This window comes from Otolemur garnettii, unplaced genomic scaffold (assembly GCF_000181295.1).
Source record: "Otolemur garnettii isolate 467f Iridium unplaced genomic scaffold, OtoGar3 scaffold00164, whole genome shotgun sequence".
Taxonomy (NCBI): Eukaryota; Metazoa; Chordata; class Mammalia; order Primates; family Galagidae; genus Otolemur; species Otolemur garnettii.
In genome coordinates, this window is record NW_003852559.1 from 1,612,295 (window position 1) to 1,633,310 (window position 21,016).

A 21,016-nucleotide genomic window follows, 5' to 3' on the forward strand; every position below is an offset into this window, starting at 1 on the left:
AGAATCATCTTGGGGTCATTTTTTTTCCTTTTCTTATTATTTCTCTTTACTATGGGTTGCAATTTCCTGTTTCTTCACATGTGTAGTAATTTTTGCTTGTATGTTGGACATCATGTATGTTTCATTGCCAAGCATTTAGATTATATCCTCGTCCTTTAAAATAGGGATGAGATTTGCTCTGGCAGACAATAAAATTGCTGTCAGGTCCTTTTGATTCTGTCAGCTTTTGTCTTATTATAATATTTGTTAGAGTGAATCTATTCTAGTTTTGATTTTAGTTTTAGGGAGTACCCCTCAACCATAAGGTATGCTCTTTACTCCTAAGTATTGGCCTTGCCCTATCTTAATTGCCTGAGCTACTTAAGTGAATTCTCTAGTCTGGCTAGGTTGGAATACTTTCATCTCCAAACCCTTCCCTAACAGTATCACCATGCAGTTTCCAGCCTTCTGCTAATCTTCTTAGAATTCTGCACTATACAGGTTCAAAGTGAAGGGCCTCTCAGTGTTCTACCACCCCTCTCCTGCCATCTACTCCTCAGACCCCCAGCACAGCCTCTCAGCTTTACAAATTCCAGCCACTTAAGAAATTTGGAACTCCCCTCGTTCTCTTAGGAACTGCTCCTTCACTTCCGTAGTGCTCACCTTCTCCACAGCAGGAAAACGCTCTCAGATAAAAAGTATGACAGTCAGGTCTCGTTCCCCTCTGTCTTGTTTGTGGCTTTGTTGTCTCTTATTTTGTCTAGTTGTATAGCTGTCTCCAGCAGGAGGGCATGTCTGGTACCAGATGCTTTGTTATGTCAAGTGTCTATCCGGGGCTTGTGTTTTTTTCATACTCTCATGTTCTCATAAACAGTGAAAGGATAATCACTATGATAGTAGTATTCCATTTTTTTCTCTGGTATTACCTGGACATACAGGGTTTAGAAGTCCTCCGTTTGTATTGTCTTATCACAGGAAAACCCTTTGAGATGCCAGGAGTTTAGAACATCCCTTGAAATGGAATTTGAAGGATATATTATTCCCATCCATTTCAATGAAGAGTGAAATTCAGGGCTGCTGTTGATTTTAAACTAACAGTGGACATAAAAAAGCTTTGAAAATGCCACTAATTTCCATCTGTTAAACTCTCCTGCTTGATTAGATCATAGTGTTAAACATTATTCTTTATAAATTGTCTTATAACTAAAATAGTCATCAAGAAAATAACTGCTGAGAATGTATTTTGATTTTTCACATTTTGTTGTTAGTCTATAAAATAATTACCATGTCAATAATTTTTCACTTCTTTAATTCATCAACATGATTATCCTATCTGCTTTCTTTAGATACCTTGCAATATCAAAAGCTAAAGTAAGATCTATTTTATTAGAAACATTCAGCTAAGGTTTTCTCCAAGTCTCAAATAATATAACTTTGAGCATGTTTGCAGAAAATGCAAAAATGCAGTAGTGTTTATGATATAAAATATTTATACTGATTTTTCCACCATTTTATAACTTTTCTTTTGAAATTATCTTTAAAGCCAAGTTTGGCCCTCTCGGGAGAAAATTGGCCTCATTTCTGACCCCAATTTATGGAATCTAGTGTACTCACCTACTTCATTCAGAGCTTGACTGTGACTGCGTTATTAAAACAAAAAAGAAATTGACCTTCAAAAAAATGAGCTTTTCCAATATGGATATTCCATATTCTCTGAAGGGAATTCCAAAAGCAGACTTTTTTAGAGCAGTGATGCTGTCATTGGGTTGAACATGTAACATTTTGGGAACTCATTCAGATGTTTATGTTTTGGAATGTCTATTTCCATTCTAATCTTCCCTCCTGGAGTTGTATCTGCTGATGTCCTCTACTGTGGTTTCCTTCTTACGGATAGGATTTGCCTTAAACAATAAGAAATTAGAAATGATCACCTATTTAATAGCTGTGGAATTATTTGTTAGTGAATTCCTTCATTTATTTAACAAGTGCTTTTGAGTTCCTGTGCTAAGTATTGGGAATAAGGTGATGAACCAAAAAATAAGTAAATAAATAAATAAACTGTAGATAGAATTTTCAGCCTAAGTTTAGAACTTCTTAATCTAAAGAAGTTGAATAAAAAATTAAACTCTACCCTTCCTTAATCCATATTTCGAACTTTTACACCTCCGAGAAGTTCTTCGTGATTATTGGATGTGTATGCTGTGCCTCGTGAAAGGAGAATGAGATTCGAAAGATTAAGGAATTGTTTATACTCAACCTCAGTCCATGTATCTCTTTAATGTGTAACATGAACTTAAATTCTTATCAGCACTTGAGACAGAAGTACAGAATACTGAGGACATGTAAAAGCAACCATTATAAGGGAGGTAGTCATTTATTGAAAAGATTGCTGTGGAGGTGATGGGTCTTTAAATAAGGTATTATAGCAGAGATCTTTTCCATTGGATGGCACAGGAGAGTCAGGCAGCAAGATGGAGAGGCCCATTATTTTATGGAGGCAGAAAGATGCCACTTTTTCCTTAAGTATGGATGTTTAAAATGGTTAATATTTTGAATTTTATTTTATTTATGAACATCTGTCCAAGTCTGTAATTTTTCTCATAAACTCTAGCTGGTAATAAAAAACAACCGAAATGTATCATTGTCAAAGATGATATGTACTTGTATGACTTGATGCCTTTCACAATGTTAAAATTGTTACTCAGAGGACCAAAGCAAGTCAAAGGTTAGATTTTTTTCTAAAATCATAAATCAGAAAATTCTAATCTAATAAATCAGAAAAATCAAATCAATCTTTGAACAGGTAGGTTATTAAATTGAATTTCTTTTTCCTTACTAGGATCCTCGGTTCAATGCAGAAGTTGATCAAATTACAGGCTACAAGACACAAAGTATTCTTTGTATGCCAATTAAGAATCACAGGGAAGAGGTAAGCCAGTTTCCCATTTTATAAAAGATTGCTTGGAAAGATTTTTTTCTTTCGAAAGTTTTCTTTATACATATATGAAATATTGTTATAGTGACGAGTTAGTTATAATGTACTAAGTACTTAAATGTTCTGCTTGGTATTTTTTATTTACTTTTGTTATAGGGTTGAATCCTGACAAAGTTTACTATGACCTTTGACAGAAATAAATTTTAAATCTCATTTCCTACTTTCTTACCTAAAGGCCATTTTCCTTATGTAATTATGGTTGTGATTGGAATCAATTTATTTCATATTATATTTTAAGTGTATGAGTAATACTTATTTTATAAGTTGTCATCCATTGCAATGGTTGAGACCTGGTTTCTTTGGATTCAAACTGAGGCTTTGAAAAAATGAAAGTTGTAGCTAATTCCAGTTGTATAAATTTTAATGTGAAATTATAATAAGCAAATGAAAATATGTTGGTTTATATTTCATCTGACTTGAAGATTGGATTCTGTTAGCACTGAATTCTCTCTTCATGTTATCCTTATTTCAAAAAAAAATACTTAATAAATTATCAATTAAACTAAAAGTATCAATTGGGCATTTTCAATCCTGACTACGCATTACAACTTGCCGGAAAATTCTAAAAGATTACCACTTGTGTTAGGGTTCTCCAGAGAAACAGAATCTATAGCATGTGTATAGATAAATAAGAGGGGATTTATTGTGGGTGTTGGCTCATGAAATTACGGAGGCTGGGAAGTTTCATGACTCATAGTCCTCAGGCTGGAGAACCAGGGAAGCCTGTGGTGTAATTCAGGTCTGAATTCTAAGGCCTGAGAACATTTTAAGTCTTAGAGTCTAAGGGCCTAAGAACCTGGAGTTCTGACGTCCAAAGGAGGGAGAGAATGGACATCCCAGCTTCCAAAGACAGAGTAAGTTCCCCTTTCTTCTGCCTTTTTCTTTTATTCTGCTTATCTGAATATAGCATTTTAAAAGTCTAATGCCCAGACTTCACCTTAAATCAGAATAAGGTATCAACATTGTTAAAGCTCCCAAGTGGTTGCAGTGTGTGGCCAAGGTTGAGAACCACTGCCAGTCATATTAGAAGTCACAGTGCTTCTACTTGATTTGTATTTAAATTTGGACATCTTTCCTTTCCCTCCTCTATTCATTCTGTTACCAAGTCCCACTGATTTTTTTTTCCCATTTGAATGTTTTTTATTTCAATTCCTTTCTTTTCATTCCTGCTGCCTGCACTAGAATTCAGGTCTTAAGGTAATGCCTAAGCTTTTTAATTGCCCGTGTAAGGGGTTTCTACACTAGCAGTCAATATTTTTTCAACCCATCCTGCATACAACTGCTACAGAATTTTCCTGAAACCCAGCTTTCTAAATCAGGTCTCCTAAAATTTTACTGTGTATAAGATTCACCTGGAAATCTTGTTAAAATGCATATTCTGAATTTAGTGGGTCTAGGTGGAATGTGAGATTCTTTTTCTAACAAGAACCAAGTTGAGGATGCCCTAATGAGAAAGGACACTAAGAAGGCGGGGGGGGGGTTCTTTCTTAGTATCCTCTAAGCGGAGGATGGGAGGAAAACCTGCCTACAGAACCAGGAAATCTGGAGGGCCTGTAACAATGTGGGTGTGAAGTAACCTAGGTAAGCCATGACCAATAGAAAGAGACAGTAACCAATGACCAGTAGAAAAGAACAGTAGAACCAATTTCCAACTGAGTGAAAGAGAGTGTTTACACCTCTACACTGCCTCTGTGTTTCTGTCTCTCTCACCTTTTCTCCATCATGAGAGGGACCCATTTCCAACTTTCTCTGGAAGGGCTCTAAGCTTACTCTTTGTGCTTAAATAAAATTTCTCCTTGTTACACTGAGATTTGTGCAGGTTACTTTTGCTCTCTATTCACGCTGCCTGTGCTGCTCCAGTTTTATTTTCAGTTGCCGTTCATTTTTGCTTTCAATTACTGCTGTGCCTTGAACTTTCTAGTTCAGCTGAATAACGGAACCAGGTCAACTGGGTTTGGAGAACCAGTACCCCCGGACCTTAACAGTAGGTGTGGAGATCACAATTTGATTAAATTATTAGTGAGGTCCTGAGTCAGTTACTTCTTTGGTAGTCATTGCCTTAACATTGCCACCTGGTTTCTTAAGAGGGTAGTTCCCAGCAGTCTTTACTAAATATACCTGCAGCTATGACATAATATGAGCTTAATTAATGAGTTTAATTAGCTAAGCATTGTGAGTGATTAAATAAAATTGAAAAGGCCATAAACGCACTGATGACAATAGTGTTATTAATAGGGTTGCCATATAGAACAGATTTTAAAACGTGACGACTTTTGCAGTATTTGAGATGTCATTCTACTAAAATATTGTTGTTTATCTGAACTCAAATTCAATTCATTTCATCTGACTGGGCTAATCAAGGACTATCATTCTGTGCACTTGAGAAGACAATGGTCGGCTTTTAGTTAGTAAGTACACTTTAAAATCATGGCCTAAAAAAATTGCTTTGTAATTGGTAAAGAAGTTCAGCCCAAATTATGCTCTCATTAAACTCTTTCTAGATAGCCATCAACAACCTCTCCAGCAGTAGGGATTGGGGGAACCCAGGAGAATGCAACAGAGTCATCAGGAAAAAGTGAAGGGGACTGCCCCTTTTGTGAAGCAGTATCGTCAGGATTTATGTTCTTCTTCTTTCTGACTACAGATCAGGATCGTTTACATCCAACAAACAATAATAATAAAACCCCAGCCATACTGAGATACAGTTTACGAACATCATAATTCACTCAGTTTAAGGATACATTCTGATGAACTTTGACAGATGTATATACATGATGTACTCACCACTACAGTCAAGATGTAGAATGTTTCTACCACCTCAGCTATTCCCCTTACTCCTTTGCAGTTGATCTCTGTGTGTCTCTAGCCTCTGACAGTCACTGACCTGCTTTTCGGCACTGTTGTTTTGCTTTTTTTTAAATGTCATATCAATGGAATTATATAGAGTGTGGTCTCCTGTATCTAGCTTCTTTCCCTTAGCGCAGTGCTTGTGAGATGTAGCCATGTTGTTGCATGTGCCAGGAGTTTGCTCTGTTTTATTGCTGAGTGATTTATTCCCTGGGTATGGATATACTACAACTTGTTTATGCGTTTACCAATGGCTAAGACATTTGAGTTGCTTCCAGAGTGCTTTTTTTTAATCATAAAAGTAAGAATCATAGATATTCCTAAACTTCTGTGACAGTCATTTTTGAAAAGAATCATGGAGGATAAGTTTTCACTTCTCTCTGCACTCTTCTAAGAAAATGGACTTAATGAGCAAAGTAGGGAAAAAATACCTGAAGAAGCTTCAGGAGGCTAAAATTAATTTGGAAGGGTCAAAGAGCTACTGGGTAGGAAAAAAATCAATAACGAAAAAAAAAAGCTGTAAAGGGAGAGAAGAAAGCCAGTCCAGGCTGTACATGGGAGAGGGGTTTGAGGAGGACGGAGCAGATCTTTGGAAGGACTTGGAAATGACTGCCTTGTGACCGTTAATGTGGGTGATAGTTCTGGAGCAAATCTCCATGGAAACTGCTCTAAGGGCCTAATTGAATCAATTAAATATTGATTCATTTAATCTTTATAACAACCAAAGGAAGTGGTCATTATCTTATGAGGAAACTGAGACACGGAACAATTAGGGAACTTGCTTCTAAGGAGAAAGCGGCAAAGCTGAGGTTCAAACATAGGCGATGGGATTATAGGGTCATATTATGGAAAAGAGGTTAACAGTCTGCTATGGATGATGACTGCACACTACTTCCCTCCTGCCCAGCCTTTTCTTGAGACACTGCAACAGTATTTAAATTACTATTGATTTGTTGGTGCAGGAGGTGAGTGGTACCCCAGTGTAGTTAATGCGGCCCCATCAGAAGCAGGACCTCATGGTGGCATCAGAGCTACTTGTCTGTGTTCTGATGACCCTTCAATGTTAGTGTTTAAACTTCTCTCCAGACAGACTCTTTTTAAAATGAAAAATGAAAAGAAAGATCACAATCACGTCCTCTATAATGCTTTAAGCAGAATCCATACGGAAATTTTTACCAGGGATAAAAGAGTTACAAGAGCATGTTTCATAGTAATCTCAGCCAGTGTGCTCCAGAGCAAGCCGTGATTGCACGTGAACCATAATGAAAAAAAAATTGCAGAAAGTATGTGAATTTTCAGAGCTATTCATTTTTTTTCAGACTTAAATCTGGATTTTTCAGGCCCATATACTTGGGTCAGTTTTTATTTTTGTCACTTGCATTAGTTATTTCTGAGATAGGATTTCAGAAAAATTCATCTGTTTCCCTCTAGCTCAGATGACCTATTTCTGAAATACTGCCCTCCCCAAAGTATTGCTTGTTATGACATTGTGAAGATGAGTGTTCTTTTTTATTTATAGGGGCTGTACCAGTCTAACCAGCCGTAGATATTAACTCTTCACAGAGCCCTGTGTGTCACTCGGGACCTACTGATTTTTTTTCTTTTTATCTGTTGATTGTTTGGAGAGGAGGGGGTAGGGAGTAGAAGGCAGGACATGAAATAATGCAAGGTCTGTGAAAATTTCTTATTGTTCTGACCTGGAGATTATATCCAATAATATCTTTCAGGCTAGGCTTAAACACCATTGTGTAATGTAAACTCAGTTATTAAGCAGAAATCCGAGTTAGAATCAGGGCTCTTTCCTTCTCTGTTTTTATCTTATCATCTTGATTTTATTTCATCATACTTAATGATGAAATAATTTTCATCATTACTTGCAATTCTTTGATGCAAATATGATACCTGAAATTGAGGAGTTAGGGTAAATTCATTACAATGTGGTAAAAGAGCAGCTCAGCTAAGTAACTAGTTATTTTTACCTTTCCTTAAAATAAAAAAAAAAAAAATGGAAAGATTAAAGGAGCACCAGCTGATTTTTGTGAAGTTTTTTTTGTGTGTGTTTTCTTCTTTTTTTTGCAGTTTGGCTGGGGGCTGGGGCTGGGGCCCGGGCTTGAACCTGACACCCTCGGCATATGGGGCTGGCATCCTGCTCCCTGAGCCACAGGTGCTGCCCATGGTTTTTTTTTTTTTTTTTTTTTTTTTTTTGAGATAAATACTTTGAAGAAGCAAAGCGATCAATAATTGCCGAAAATTTCACAGTAAGGCATTCGTGGAATCAGGTGTGTAATTCCACTAGCAGTATACAAAAGTAAATGTTTTCTAGAATTGAAGTTTTATAACTATCTGCTTATTTAAAAATATTCTCCTTTATTTTTCCTAAATTATCTTATTTTGACACCTAATGATCATTGCAATATGGAGAGCACTGGTTTAGGCAGTCAAGATATTTTTTACAAATGAAGCAAGAAGGAACTTGGTTTTAAATGTTTTTCAATTTGGAGAGGTGGATATGTACATGAAAAATTCAATATCTATAGAAGGAAACAAAATAAATGCTAAAGGAGTGGAACATTCCACACACAAGTGTTGGGGAAAAACTGGACTTGGGGGACCGAGAGGAATCTCTAAGGGGGAATGAAAGCACCAGCCTGTGTTTATCCCACAGCCTCAAGGGAAAAAGCACGCAAATGCTCCTGGGGACAGATGGTGGTCTCCAGGGAAGATGGAGGCCCAGGAGGCCCTGGTCTGTGATCTCATGCTCACAGTACCCACTGGGGCTGCTTAAAGTTGACAGGTAAACTTGGAGCAAATAAATGTTGTAGCTTTATGCATAATCCTTCAGTTCTAAGTCAAAACAGATGAACAGATAACTGCAACAATCAGCAGAGTTTATTGGCAGACTGCTGTCACTTGATCTAGATCTATTTTAGTTCCAAAGAATTGTTTCGTTAAGTGTTTTTATACATTGTTCATTGCATATGTATTCTCTCACCATATTCTTTCTTATAGCTTTGTTTGAAAAACAAAAATGCTCCATAAAGTTCCCATTTGCTGTGGACTTGATGTCATGATAGTGATGACGTCATCGAGTCATCGTTCCTTTCCTGCCCTTGAAATAATAAACAAGCATACTTTATGAAGATGCTGACCACTTTCCTAAGAGAATGTTTCTTAAGAGCAGCAGATGAAAAAAATAGTATTAATAGGTGAAATCCCGGAGTCTGCAATACTGATTCAGGAGAAGAAGAAAAGTTGAATAAAAACTTGAAGACTAGGTTGGCGCTTGTGGCTCAAAGGAGTAGGGCGCTGGCCCCATATACTAAAGGTGGAGGGTTCAACCTGCCAAAAACTAAAAAAAAAAAAAAAAAACCACTTGAAGACTAAATTAATGGTAGGCTCTATGTGAGGAGATAGATATCTTATTTTGAAGCAATAAGGATAGATATCTTATTTTGAATGCTCAGAAAATTTGGTTTATACCGAATTCTTTTTATTCAATAAGAGGTTTATGTTTGTTGGGTCTTTTGAGATAACCATTCCATCCCTTGTTGGGATGCATTACACTTTTAATTTAATAGATCATTTATAAATTTAATTTTGAGAAATCTGATATAGTCCCTGAATAATATTATATGTCTGGAATAATAAATATTTATTATTTATTGCATAAATAATTTCTTATATAATATCTGACCCAACACTATGTAATAAGACGCTTGGATGGATTTTGATAATTAAAAAAATTTTTATGTTTTCATGTATTCTTACAAAACTTAAGGTAATTGTTAATGAAATTGCTGCTCTCAATAGGTATATATGGGAACATCTATATTCATCTATTAACATATGAAGATACAGTGGTACAATGCTTTATAAAGTATAAAATACTTTTTTTTTTTTCTGGGCAAGAAATGCTTTTATTCTGCCCCCTCGTCCCCTTAGAATAAGAGGTGACAAGTGAAAAGTGCATTTTTCTTAAGAGCAAAAGTAATTCCATGACAGCAAAATGAGGCCTTGTGATGGGGGAGAGTCATGGTGACCTGCCCTGATCCCAGGTGCTTTATAGATGAAACCAAGATACCTCCCTGCTGCCCCCAGCAGTAAGGTCACTTTCTAAGTGATGACTGTCTCCTCTCACCATACCGCATAGCTGTCCCAGATGGAGATTCAGCACCTGGGGGGCTGGGGTGACTTGGGAAGATGCTGTGGGCACTGGGAGTCTTGGGGGACGCAGTGTGGGGCAAGTATGGGGCGCTGGTGCAGAAGTCCTTCCGGAAGCAGATGGCACAGGCTGGGGGTGTGTCCCTGTACCAGGGATGGGGTGCTGCTGGTGAGGCCAACTGCCCCGCCCACCCAAAGTAGGGTGAGGAGGGCCCCATTGAGCTACCAGGCAAGGAAGGAGAGGAGCGTGTCATTCTGTGGGCCAGGCGGGCTGGGTGGCCCCGTCCTGGGTGCTGCAGATCCCTGCAGCCGGGTGCAGTGGCTCTCTGGCAATGCATGGCCTCTAGAGAGAGCTCTGGGCCGGCTGCTCCACCACCTACCTGCCCCTCTGCGGCGCACGGCCTCCTGCACTTACACGAAGAACTCCGAGGCCTCCCCGCTCTTCCTCCTTATTGGACCCTCATGTAAAAATTTCAATTTGCCTCTCTTCTGTCATAGAGTAGAAATTAATATTCTAGGCTGAGTTTAGATGAAAAAGCAAGAGATGGTGATCTTAGACAAATTTTTAAATTTTTTGCATCTGTTTGTAGTAGTGAAAAATACTGCAAATGACCTATATTTAGAATGCCAAATCTATTTGGTTATTAAAAATTATTTAATATTGAATAATCAAAAGTACTACACTATATTGATTATCTCTTAGGACATAACAAATTACACCAAACTTAGTGTTTTTGAGCAAATATTTATCTCACAGTTTTTGTGGTTCAGGAATTCTGGGGTGGCTTAGCATGCTGTCACACAGCTGCGGTCAGGATATAAGCAGGGGGTGTGTGACTCGTCCTTGAGCGTCCACTTCCAAGAGGCTGTTAGTGAGAGTTCCTGGTCCAAGCCACACGGGCCTCTCCATAAATTGCTCAGTGTCCTTCTCCAATGTGGCAGCTGGCCTCCCTAGGGTCAGCAATGCAGAGGAGAGGGAACAAGGGGCAGGCAGCAGCACCTGGCCTGGCTTGTCTCCAGAGCTGCACACCACCAAGGCTTGTGGTGTTCTGTTCTGAAGAAATTCTGCTTGGGTTCATGGAGAGGACCTGCCTCTTGAACAGAGTAATATCAAAGAATTTATGGAGATATTTTAAACGCACCAGAAGCGGTACTAATATATTGTTATTATTTATTTTCCATAGTATGTAAGTCTTTATTTATTATTCTCTTTCTTTCAAACTGGCCAGATAACAAAAAAGGAACTCTGCTCATTAACTAAAATACTATTTTAAAGTCATTTTTTTCTCAACCTTTTATTTGCTGAAAGATAACTTGAACTACCAAAGGCAACAGAGCTGGGTTTCCACAAAGGCAGTAAGTGGGTGTGCAAGCTTGGCTTTAACCAGTGGGAAAAGTGGAAGTAGGGAAGTAAAAGAGAAAAACTAAGGAGAAAAGTGGGAAGATGCATCTGCCTCTTAGTATAGTAGCAAATGATTGAGGTATTAAAAGACCTAAAATGTGGCTTGGTGCCCATAGCACAGTCGTTACGGCACCAGTCACAACACACACAGAGGCTGGCAGGTTCGAACCCAACCCAGGCCTGCTAAAACAATGACAACTGCAACAAAAAAAAATCTGGGCTTTGTGGTGGGTGCCTGTGGCCCCAGCTACTTGGGAGGCTGAGGCAAGAGAAATGTTTAAGCCCAAGAGTTGGAGGTTGCTGTGAACTGTGACACCACAGCATTCTACTACCCAGGGTGACATAGTGAGACTCTGTCTCAAAAAAAAAAAAAAAACCTAAAATATTACACCACGAATGCTGTTCTCCATGAGATCATGGTATGTGTGTAAATATAAGTACTTGGTGCTTCATATCCGCAGGGAATGCTCACTGGTATGTCTTTAATACATCTTTCTGCACCCAAAAGCAGAGAGAGTGTGTCCGTTACTTTGGTGTAGCATTTGCTTGAGTAGAAACTGGAAGGAGGGAGGTGCCTGGAAATGAGGCCAGGCAGGCAGGCTCAGGAGGAGGCCCCTTGTGTCATGTGGAGGAGGTGCTGACTTTTTTTAAGCCTGAAAACATTTGTTATTTAAAGATCTGTGTGGCCACAGCATTAGTCTGAACTGTTTTCTTTGTTTCCTATCTAGCACAGAGCCACATAATTTGACACTTGATAGATTTGGATAATTAAATCATTTCCGTATTTGTTCATTCACTGAGAAAGTAGTGCTTGTAGAGGCAGGAAAGCTGGTGAGGAAGTTTGGGGGGATTTGTTAAGCTTCCATTGGGGAGATTGAACACTTAAACTGATGGAAGAATAAGGGAGAGACATACAACAAAGAAAACTGGTTTATGGGGAACAAAATAATTAGCACTTTTTTGGCATAAATTTTAACAGTCTAGTTCTTTCTTCTCCACCCTCAAACCTCTACCCAGCTTCCTCATCCCCACTTTGAGTGGATGGCCTTGTCTCCTGTATCAGTGAATAAAGCAACTAGAAGAATACTTCCCTAGGAGAACTTCCCCTGCTTCTTTCTCCCACTTCTGTATCTGAGACCATATTCTCTGGTTTCCCTTTTGCTTCCAGGGATGAACTGTCTGAACCAGCCAGGGTCAGCCACCAGTTTGTGCATCAGCTCAGCTGCTCAAAGACAGGGCTCAGCAGTTCTCCCCTCTGTGTCCAGAGTCACCAAAGTTTCCCTCTCTACTAACTGTTCACCAGCCTATAAATATGGTGTTGTTTCAACCATCTTTTTTTTTTTAAAGTTGGTCTTTTATTTATTTTTATTTATTTTTTGTTTTTTTGGCGTTTTTGCCTGGGGCTGGGTTTGAACCTGCCACCTCTGGCATATGGGGCCAGCGCCCCACTCCTCTGAGCCACAGGCACCACCCTCAACCATTTTAAAAACAAAAACAAAACACTCATTGGACCACACTTCTCCTCTCGGAGACTACTTCATTTTTCTGATGACCCTAAAAACTATTTCAAAGAGTTGTTCAAGCTGTGTTTGGCGTTTCCATTTCTTTCTATTCTCTCTTGAAATATTTCACCCAGGCTTCCACCTGCGCCACATTCTCCTGTCTCTCCTCCTCTCCTGAGGCCTCCCTACCCACTGAAACACAGTATTGAAATTGGGCCGATCAATACAATAATCTCTGTGCGTTCAAACATTCACTTTAAATCCAAAGCTAGAAATGATTAAGCTTAGTGAGGAAGGCATGTCAAAGGCCAAGACAGACCAGACATTAGACCTCTTGTAACAGTTAGCCAAGGTATGATCGCAAAGGGAAAGTTCTTCAAGGAAATTAAAAGTGCGACTCCAGTGGACACACAAATGGTAAGAAAGCAAACGGCCTGATTGCTGAAGTGGACAAAGTTTGGTCTGGATAGAAGAATAAACCAGCTACAACATTCCCTTTAGTCAAAGCCTAATATAGAGGAAGTCCCTAACTTGTTAATTATTGACGGCTGAGAGAGGCGAGGACGCTGCAGAAGAAAAGCTGGAAGCTCGCAGAAGTGGTTCATGAACTTTAAGGAAACAAGCCCGCTCCATAACACAAAAGTGTGAGGTGAAGGAGCAAGTTGCTGCTGAAGGAGCTGTAGCAAGTGATCCAGATAACTGATGAAAGTGGCCATGCCAAAAATCAAGTTTTTGGTATAGGTAAAACAGCCTTCTCTTGGAAGAAATGCCATTGATGACTGGCATAGCTGGGGAGGAGAAGTCAGTGCCCGCTTTCAAAGATGGGCTGATTTATGAGGGATGAATGCCGCTGGTAACTTTTAAGTTGAAGTCAGTGCCATTGACTTCAACCATTCTGAAAATCCTAGGGCCCTTAAGAATGATAGTAAATCTACTCTGCTTGTGATCTATCAGTGGGACAGCAAAGCCTGGATGACAGCACACCTATCTTTTTCCTTTTTTAAAATTTTTATAGAATTAGGGGGTACAAGTTGAATTCCATTACATGTACAGGGGACACTACGAAAGTTTTGAGATACATAAACATTAAGAAGCATGCATAAAATCATTTTGATTAACATAGTAATCATGTTTTAAAATGAAAATAATTGCATGCAGCTGGTATTTGAAAACACTCTTTTTACTCATGTTTTTCAAGTACTGGAAGTCTGCTTTTACTTGAACAGCTTCTTCAGGGCTGAAGAACGTTACACAGATGTGATTTTTTTACTGTAGGGAACAAGAAATCACTGGGGCCAGGTCAGGATTGTAGGGTGGATGAGTCATATGTTTAGCCTCTGTGGACTTCAGGAACTGAATGGCAATGTTCTCTGTGTGGGCAGATGCATGGTCGTGGTGCAAGATGGTTCTCTTGGCCACTGTTCTCAAAGCTTCCTGAAGACTTTTGGTAGCATATTGTTGTATACCACTGAGCAATAATCATTTCTAGCTTTTGATTTAAAGTGAATGTTTAGAGCAGCAATTTTCCACCTGTGGGTCACCACCCCTTTTAACTGTATTAAAGGGTTGCGGCATTAGGAGGGTTGAGAACTGCCACTCCAGAGGAACAGTTGCAACATAACCTGCTTTGGGGGAAGAGAATTGCCACCCTTTTCTTGCCAACACTTCGGGGCCACTTCCCTTTTGTTGGCAGGTTTCCATCGGGAAAAATGCACACTGTTGGCTGATGTTTATTCACTGGATCAAACTGGTGAATCCAGATTTCATCACAAGTAATGTCAGAAACATATCTAGACTTGCCTGTTGAACTGACCAGCATTGCTTCACACCATTCCTCATGGATGTATTTATGCTCATCTGTCAGTGTGAGGCACCCGGTAGATGAAACTTTCCTGGCTCCAAGGTAATCATGCAGGATTTCTACCGGCAATCCAGCCTGTAATGCTGCTTCAGGGTCCTTGAATGCCACTCGATTGTTTTCACAACCATTTTATCCACCACAGTGATGTTTTTCCTCAGTCTCTGCAGCCGCAGATGCCCACGCCTCTCCTAATCTTTCAGTAAAGTTTCAGCCTCTTCTAAATTCTTGAAACCACCAAAAAATTATTGCACAGGCAGGAGTGAGGTCCCTGAAAGCCCTTTGCAAAGGGCTTTGAGATTCGTTTATCCCACTTTTAAACTCAGAAAATCATTGCACGAAAGTGCTCTTTCCCAGCTCCACGTTGATGCTGACTGAGTGCTGTGCAGGCCCTCCCAGCAACACCAATAAGCTGAGCAAGTCCAAACTTGCCTGGGTGAGTCAAAAAGGACGCCACTGTCCTCTGTGTTTCTTGGAAGTGAAATGATGGACCATAACACAGTCTGTCTCAAACTGTCCTAGTAACCTTCATATCTATTATGTAGTACTGAAGTCTAGGCTATTGTACCCGCCCCAGATAGTGTACATTGTACCCCATAGGTAACTTCATCCCTCCTATCCCCTGTTATGTCTTCAGTGTTCATTATACTAGTTGGTACGTCCTTACACAGCCATATTTACCTCCCACTTATAACTGAGAACCTGTGGCATTTATTTTTTGTTCCTAAGTTACTTCACTTAGGATAAATTACGGCCTCCAGTTCTATCCAAGGTGCTGCAAAGACATTACTTCATTTTTTCTTATGGCTCAGTAGTTCTCTCTGGTGCCACATTTTCCTTATCCGTTCATGAATTAATGGATTATATATCTTTGCAATTTTCAATTACAGTGATAAACATATAAGTGCAGGTATCTTTCAGATATAATGATTTATTTTCCTTTGCGGTTATACCCAGTAGTGAGACTGCAGGATCGAATGGTAGATCTACTTTTAGTTCTTTCAGAAATCTCCATACTGATCTCCACAGAAGTTATGCTGATTACCTTCCCTACCAAAACCATACGTGTATTAGTGTCCCTTTTTCACCATTATCTATTCTACCACTTATTGTTTATTGACTTTTTAATGATGGCCATGCTGACTAGAATAAGATAGAGTCTCCTGGTGGTTTTAATTTGTTTTTCTCTGATAATAATAAATGTTGAGTATTCATCTATCTTATTTTGAAAAATGCCCATCTGTGTCATTTGCCCACTTTTGGATGAGGTTGTTTTATTCTTGCAGAGTTGTTTGAATTCCTTGTAGAGTCTGGATATTAGTTCTTAGTTGGACAGAGAACTTGCAGGTATTTTCTGCTATTTGGTAGATTATTTCATTTGCTATACTGAAACTTCTTAGTTTAAGTCCTATTTGTCTATTTTTATTTGTCTTGCATTTGCTTTGGGATCTTAGTCATGAATCGTTTGCCTAGGCCAATGTCCAGAACATTTTTCCTCTTTTGGGTTTCTTCTAGGATTTCTTGAATTCAAGTCTTACATTTAAGTCTTTAATCTATCTGAAGTTAATTTTTGTATGTGGTGAAAGATAGGGATCTATTTCATTCTTCTGCCTATGGCTATCCAATTTTTCTAGCACCATTTTTGAATATGTCTTTTCCCACATGTATGTTTTTATCTATTGTGCCGAAGATCCGTTGGTTATAGGTATATGGTTTTATTTCCGGGTTTGCTCGTGTATTCCCTTGATCTGCATGTCACCTTTTATGCCATTACCATACAGTTTTGATTACTGTAGCCTTGTAGAATAATTTGAAACCAGGTAATGTGATGCCTCCACATGTATTCCTTTTGCTAAGTATTACTTCGCCTAAGTGGGCTGTTTTTTGGTTCCATATGAATTTTATAATTTTTTTTAACTCGTCAAAAGTCACATTGATATTATGATAGGAATTGCATTGAATGTGTAGATTGCTTTGGGAAGTACGGACATTTTAACAATATTCATTCTTCCAATCATGAACATGGGATGTTTTTCGATTTGTTTGTGTCATCTACAATTTCTTTCATTAGCAACTTTAGTTCTCCTTCTAGAGACTTTTCACTTTCTTGGTTAAATATATTCCTAGATATTTTATTCTTTCTTTCTTTCTTGGCAGTTGAGGGATGAGTTCTTGATTGGTTCAAGAACTCAATGGGATTGAGTTCTTGATTTGGTTCTCAGCTTCATCATTATTGGTATATAGAAGTGCTACTGATTTTTGTACATTGATTTTATAATGTGACAGTTTGCTGAATTTGTTTATCAAGTCTGAGAGTCTTTTGGGGGGAGTCCTTAAGGGTTTTTCAGGCATTAGATCATACCATCCATCAACAAGAAGAGATAAATTGATTTCTTTTTCAATTTGGATGCCTTTTATTATTTTCTCTTGATTGCTCTGGCTAGGAATTCCAGTACTATGTTGAATAGAAGTGGTGAGAGTGGGCATCCTTGTCTTATTCCAGTTCTTAGGGGGGAATGCTTTTAGCTTTTCCCCATTGAGTATGATGTTGGCTATGGGTTTGTCATATATGGCTTTTATTATTTTGAGGTATGTTCCTTCCATGCCAAGGATTTTGAGAGTTTTTTCCATGAAGAAATGCTGGATATTTTTAAATACTTATTCCACATCTACTGAGATGATCATATGCTTTTTTTAACATTCTGTTCATTGGTGAATCACACTTGATGACTTGCATATGTTGAATCATCCTTGTATCTTTCAGATGAAACCCACCTGATCATAGTGAATTACTCATTTGAGATGCTGTTAGATTAGGTTTGTTAGTATTTTGTTGAGGATTTTTGCATCTGTGTTCATCAGAGATAATGGTCTGTTGTTTTCTTTTTGTGTTGCATCTTTTTCTGACTTTGATGTCACGTTAATAACTGGCTTCACAGAATGAGTTAGGAAGGATTCCCTCCTTTTTGATATTTTGGAACAACTTTTATTTACCGAGTATTTTAAACGCACTGTTGAGATCTACTGTTCAGGAAAATAGTTTTCTTTCAAAATGTTACCGATCCTTGACAATGCATCTGCTCACTCAAGCGTGCCCATGGAGATATACAAGAAGATTACTGTTGTTGTAATGCCTCCTGATGCAAAATCCATCTCTCAGCCCATGGATCAAGGAGTACTTTTGACTTTTAAGTCTTATTATTTAGGAGATACATTTCAAAAAGCTATAGCTGCCATAGTTAGTGATCTCTCTGATAGATCGGGCAAAGTAAATTGAAAACCTTTTGGAATGGGTTCGCCATTCTAGATGCCAGTAAGAACATTTATAATGCATGGGAGACGGTAAAAATATCTCCATTAACAAGAGTTTGGAAGAAGTTGATTCCAACCCTGAGGGGTTTAAGACTTCAGTGGAGGAGGTGCAGATGTGGTAGAAATAGTGAGAAAGCTAGAATTAGACAGGGAACCAGAAGATACAACTGATTGCTGCAGTCTTATGATGAAACTTTCAGAGTTGCTTCTTATGGATGAGCAAAGAAAGTACTTTCTTGAGGTGGAATATACTCTTGGTAAATAATCTGTGAATATTGTTGAAATGACAACAAAGGATTTAGAATACTCCATAAACTTAGCTGATGGAGCAGCAGCAGGACTTTAGAGGATTGACTCTAGTTTTGTGAGTTTTATGGGTAAAATGCTGTCAAACAGCATCACATGCTAATAGAGAAATCTATCATGAAAGGAAGAGTTGGTCAATGTGCAGACTTCACTGTCATCATATTCTGAGAAATTGTCACAGCCACCCCAACTTCAGGAACTCCCATCCTGATCAGTTAGCAGCCATCAACATGAAGGCAAGACCCTCCACGAGCAAAAGGGTTACAACTTGCTGAAGGCTCAGGTGATCATTGGCATTTTTTTTTTTTTTTAGCAATATAGTCTTTTTCATTAAGGTGTCTATATTTCTTTTTAGACATAATGCTACTGCACACTTAACAGACTCCAGTGTAGTATATACATAACTTTTACATGCACCAAGAAACCAAAAAATTTGTGACTTTCTGAATTGCAATATTTGCTTTACCATGGTGGTCTGGAACCAAACCCACAATATCTTTGAAGTATGCCTGTAATTAATTCGTTGTATACTACCTGGCACAGCTATGTGGAAGAGGACATGTCTGTTTTTGCTGATAACACCTACAACAAGGAGTTTTGCTACTGAGGCAGATGTCTACATCTGTGCTTTTATTTTATTTATTTATTGATTTTTTGAGACAGAGTCTCATTTTCTTGCCCCGGGTAGAATACCATGGTATCACAGCTCACGGGAACCTCAAACTCCTGGGCTCAAGTGATCCTCTTGCCTCACCTTCCCAAGTAGCCGGGACTACAGGTGCCCACCACAACACATGGCTATGTTTTAGAGATGGGGTCTCACTCTTGCTCAGGCTGGTCTTGAACTCATAGGCTCAAGTGATCTACCCATCTCTGCCTCCCAGAGTGCTGGGATTATAGGTGTGACCTCTGTACTTTTTTTTTTTAATATGGAGTGCTTCACGAATTTGCATGTCATCCTTGCACAGGGGCCATGCTAATCTTCTCTGTATCGTTCCAATTTTTAGTATATATGGTGCTGAAGCGAGCACATGACATCTGTACTTTTATATATGATTGGCTTTTCAGGCTTTTCTTCTATTTGGAGATAAAACACTTGGAGATTATGTTTGGCTTTGAGGATATAACAAATTATGTTTTGTATATGAAAGATTTGTTCAGTGTAAAGAATTACTTTGCATACACACACACACATTTTTCCCTTAGCTTTCTAGGCTAAACGATGTGGATGTCTAGCTTTCCTTGGCTAACCAGTGGTTGGATAGACTGTAGAGGCAATAGCTGTGATGTGAACACTCAGTTCAACTCAGCCTGTTCAGTGTTCTGATGCATGAAACTTGCTTTTTTACTGCTTGTGCTGTGTTACTTCCCTTCTGTTTGTATTAGGCACGAATGACGGGCACACCTCTTTAGCCTGTAATTATCAGGAAGCTTTACTAGCACAACCTTTTACAAGGCTGTAGAGACATGGACTCATTATTGAGTGTAGGCAATGCTACAATAAACTTGATTCTGGTTTTTCGGAGTCCAAATCCAACAGCCCTGTCCAGGGCAAGCTGTGCTTTGCAGGCCAGCCCCTGGCAGCCAGCACGCAGGACACCACCCTTAAAATAAATCTTAGTTATTAGAGCCTTAGATCCAGGCTCTGCAGTCGTTTTGGGCAATGTTGTATGTAAAGATGGGCACATTGGTGGGATTATTCTGATATGAAGTATAGTTTGCAATATACGTTGATATATAAATTTTTTAATTGGAATTTAGAGCTCACTCTCGATTGATCCAGGGCAGACCATGAAAGGAAGAGCTCTGACTTTATGGCAAAAATAAATAGATCTTGAGTGCTGCCTTGAGAGCAGTGGTTCCTTAAGGAAGTTCCTCACCTCTCTGTGCTGCGGACAGCTGGTCTGTGAAGTTTCCATTAAAAGTAGCAACCCACAGTGTTGTTGAGAAAGTCCTAGTGAGAAGAGGAATGTGACAGTGCCCACCACAGAGCTCTCACCTAGTGGGGAGCTGAAAACATGGACACCATTTCCTCCTTTTGAGAATGTTAATAAACCAGACAAATGGAGGAATGGAAAATTAAACAACAACAGTAAACACTGACTTGCCCTGCCATGGGAAAGACAGCAGGCTCCTTTTTGCTATGTAACCTTTGTGTCTCTGGCAGTTTTTAAGAGGCATATAAGGAGACTTTACTCACAATGGCTACGGGATGTTTGTCTCTGGACTGAATCTCTATATCCCAAGGGACAGAAAGGTCTAATAAAAAGGAAAAGGTTTAAGACTTTTACCTCATTCCTTAAAAGCTAGCATGTTAGGGAGTTTAGTATTTAGAGGGAAGAGGAGTTATTTTGTTGTTGTTCAAAGGAATGAGAATAACCACTAGCATCAAGAATGATGCTGATCCTTCCCTGTGTGGAAGGAACCCAGTCTCAGGGGGAGACTATTCCCACAGGATGTTCCTGGGGCAGAATAGCTGCTGACCCCAGGAGGCTGTGTTTGCCCTGCCCATACGGGGAGCATCCACCCTCCCCAGTAGCACAGGGCAAATGGTCAGGGCTTCAGCCTGCTTCACCCAGACGGCTGGGAACCCGGCCTTTGGGTCTCCACTTCTGCATACCTTCAGCAATTATAGATCCTCTTATTTTTTAAAT

General features: G+C 39.0%; 1 protein-coding gene and 1 non-coding gene across 2 annotated transcripts in view; one reads left to right on the forward strand and one right to left on the reverse strand.

Moving 5' to 3' along the window:
- The window catches only part of PDE5A (phosphodiesterase 5A), a 129,813-nt gene that overhangs the window by 29,784 nt on the left and 79,013 nt on the right, over positions 1–21,016 (forward strand). Inside the window, exon 3 of the mRNA XM_003800072.3 lies at positions 2,819–2,908. Within this exon, the coding sequence (XP_003800120.1) occupies positions 2,819–2,908 (90 nt within the window). The remainder of the gene's footprint in view (positions 1–2,818; positions 2,909–21,016) is intronic.
- On the reverse strand, positions 19,286–19,395 carry LOC111728517. The gene has a single exon (XR_002775786.1). It is a non-coding gene; the product is annotated as a U6 spliceosomal RNA (small nuclear RNA).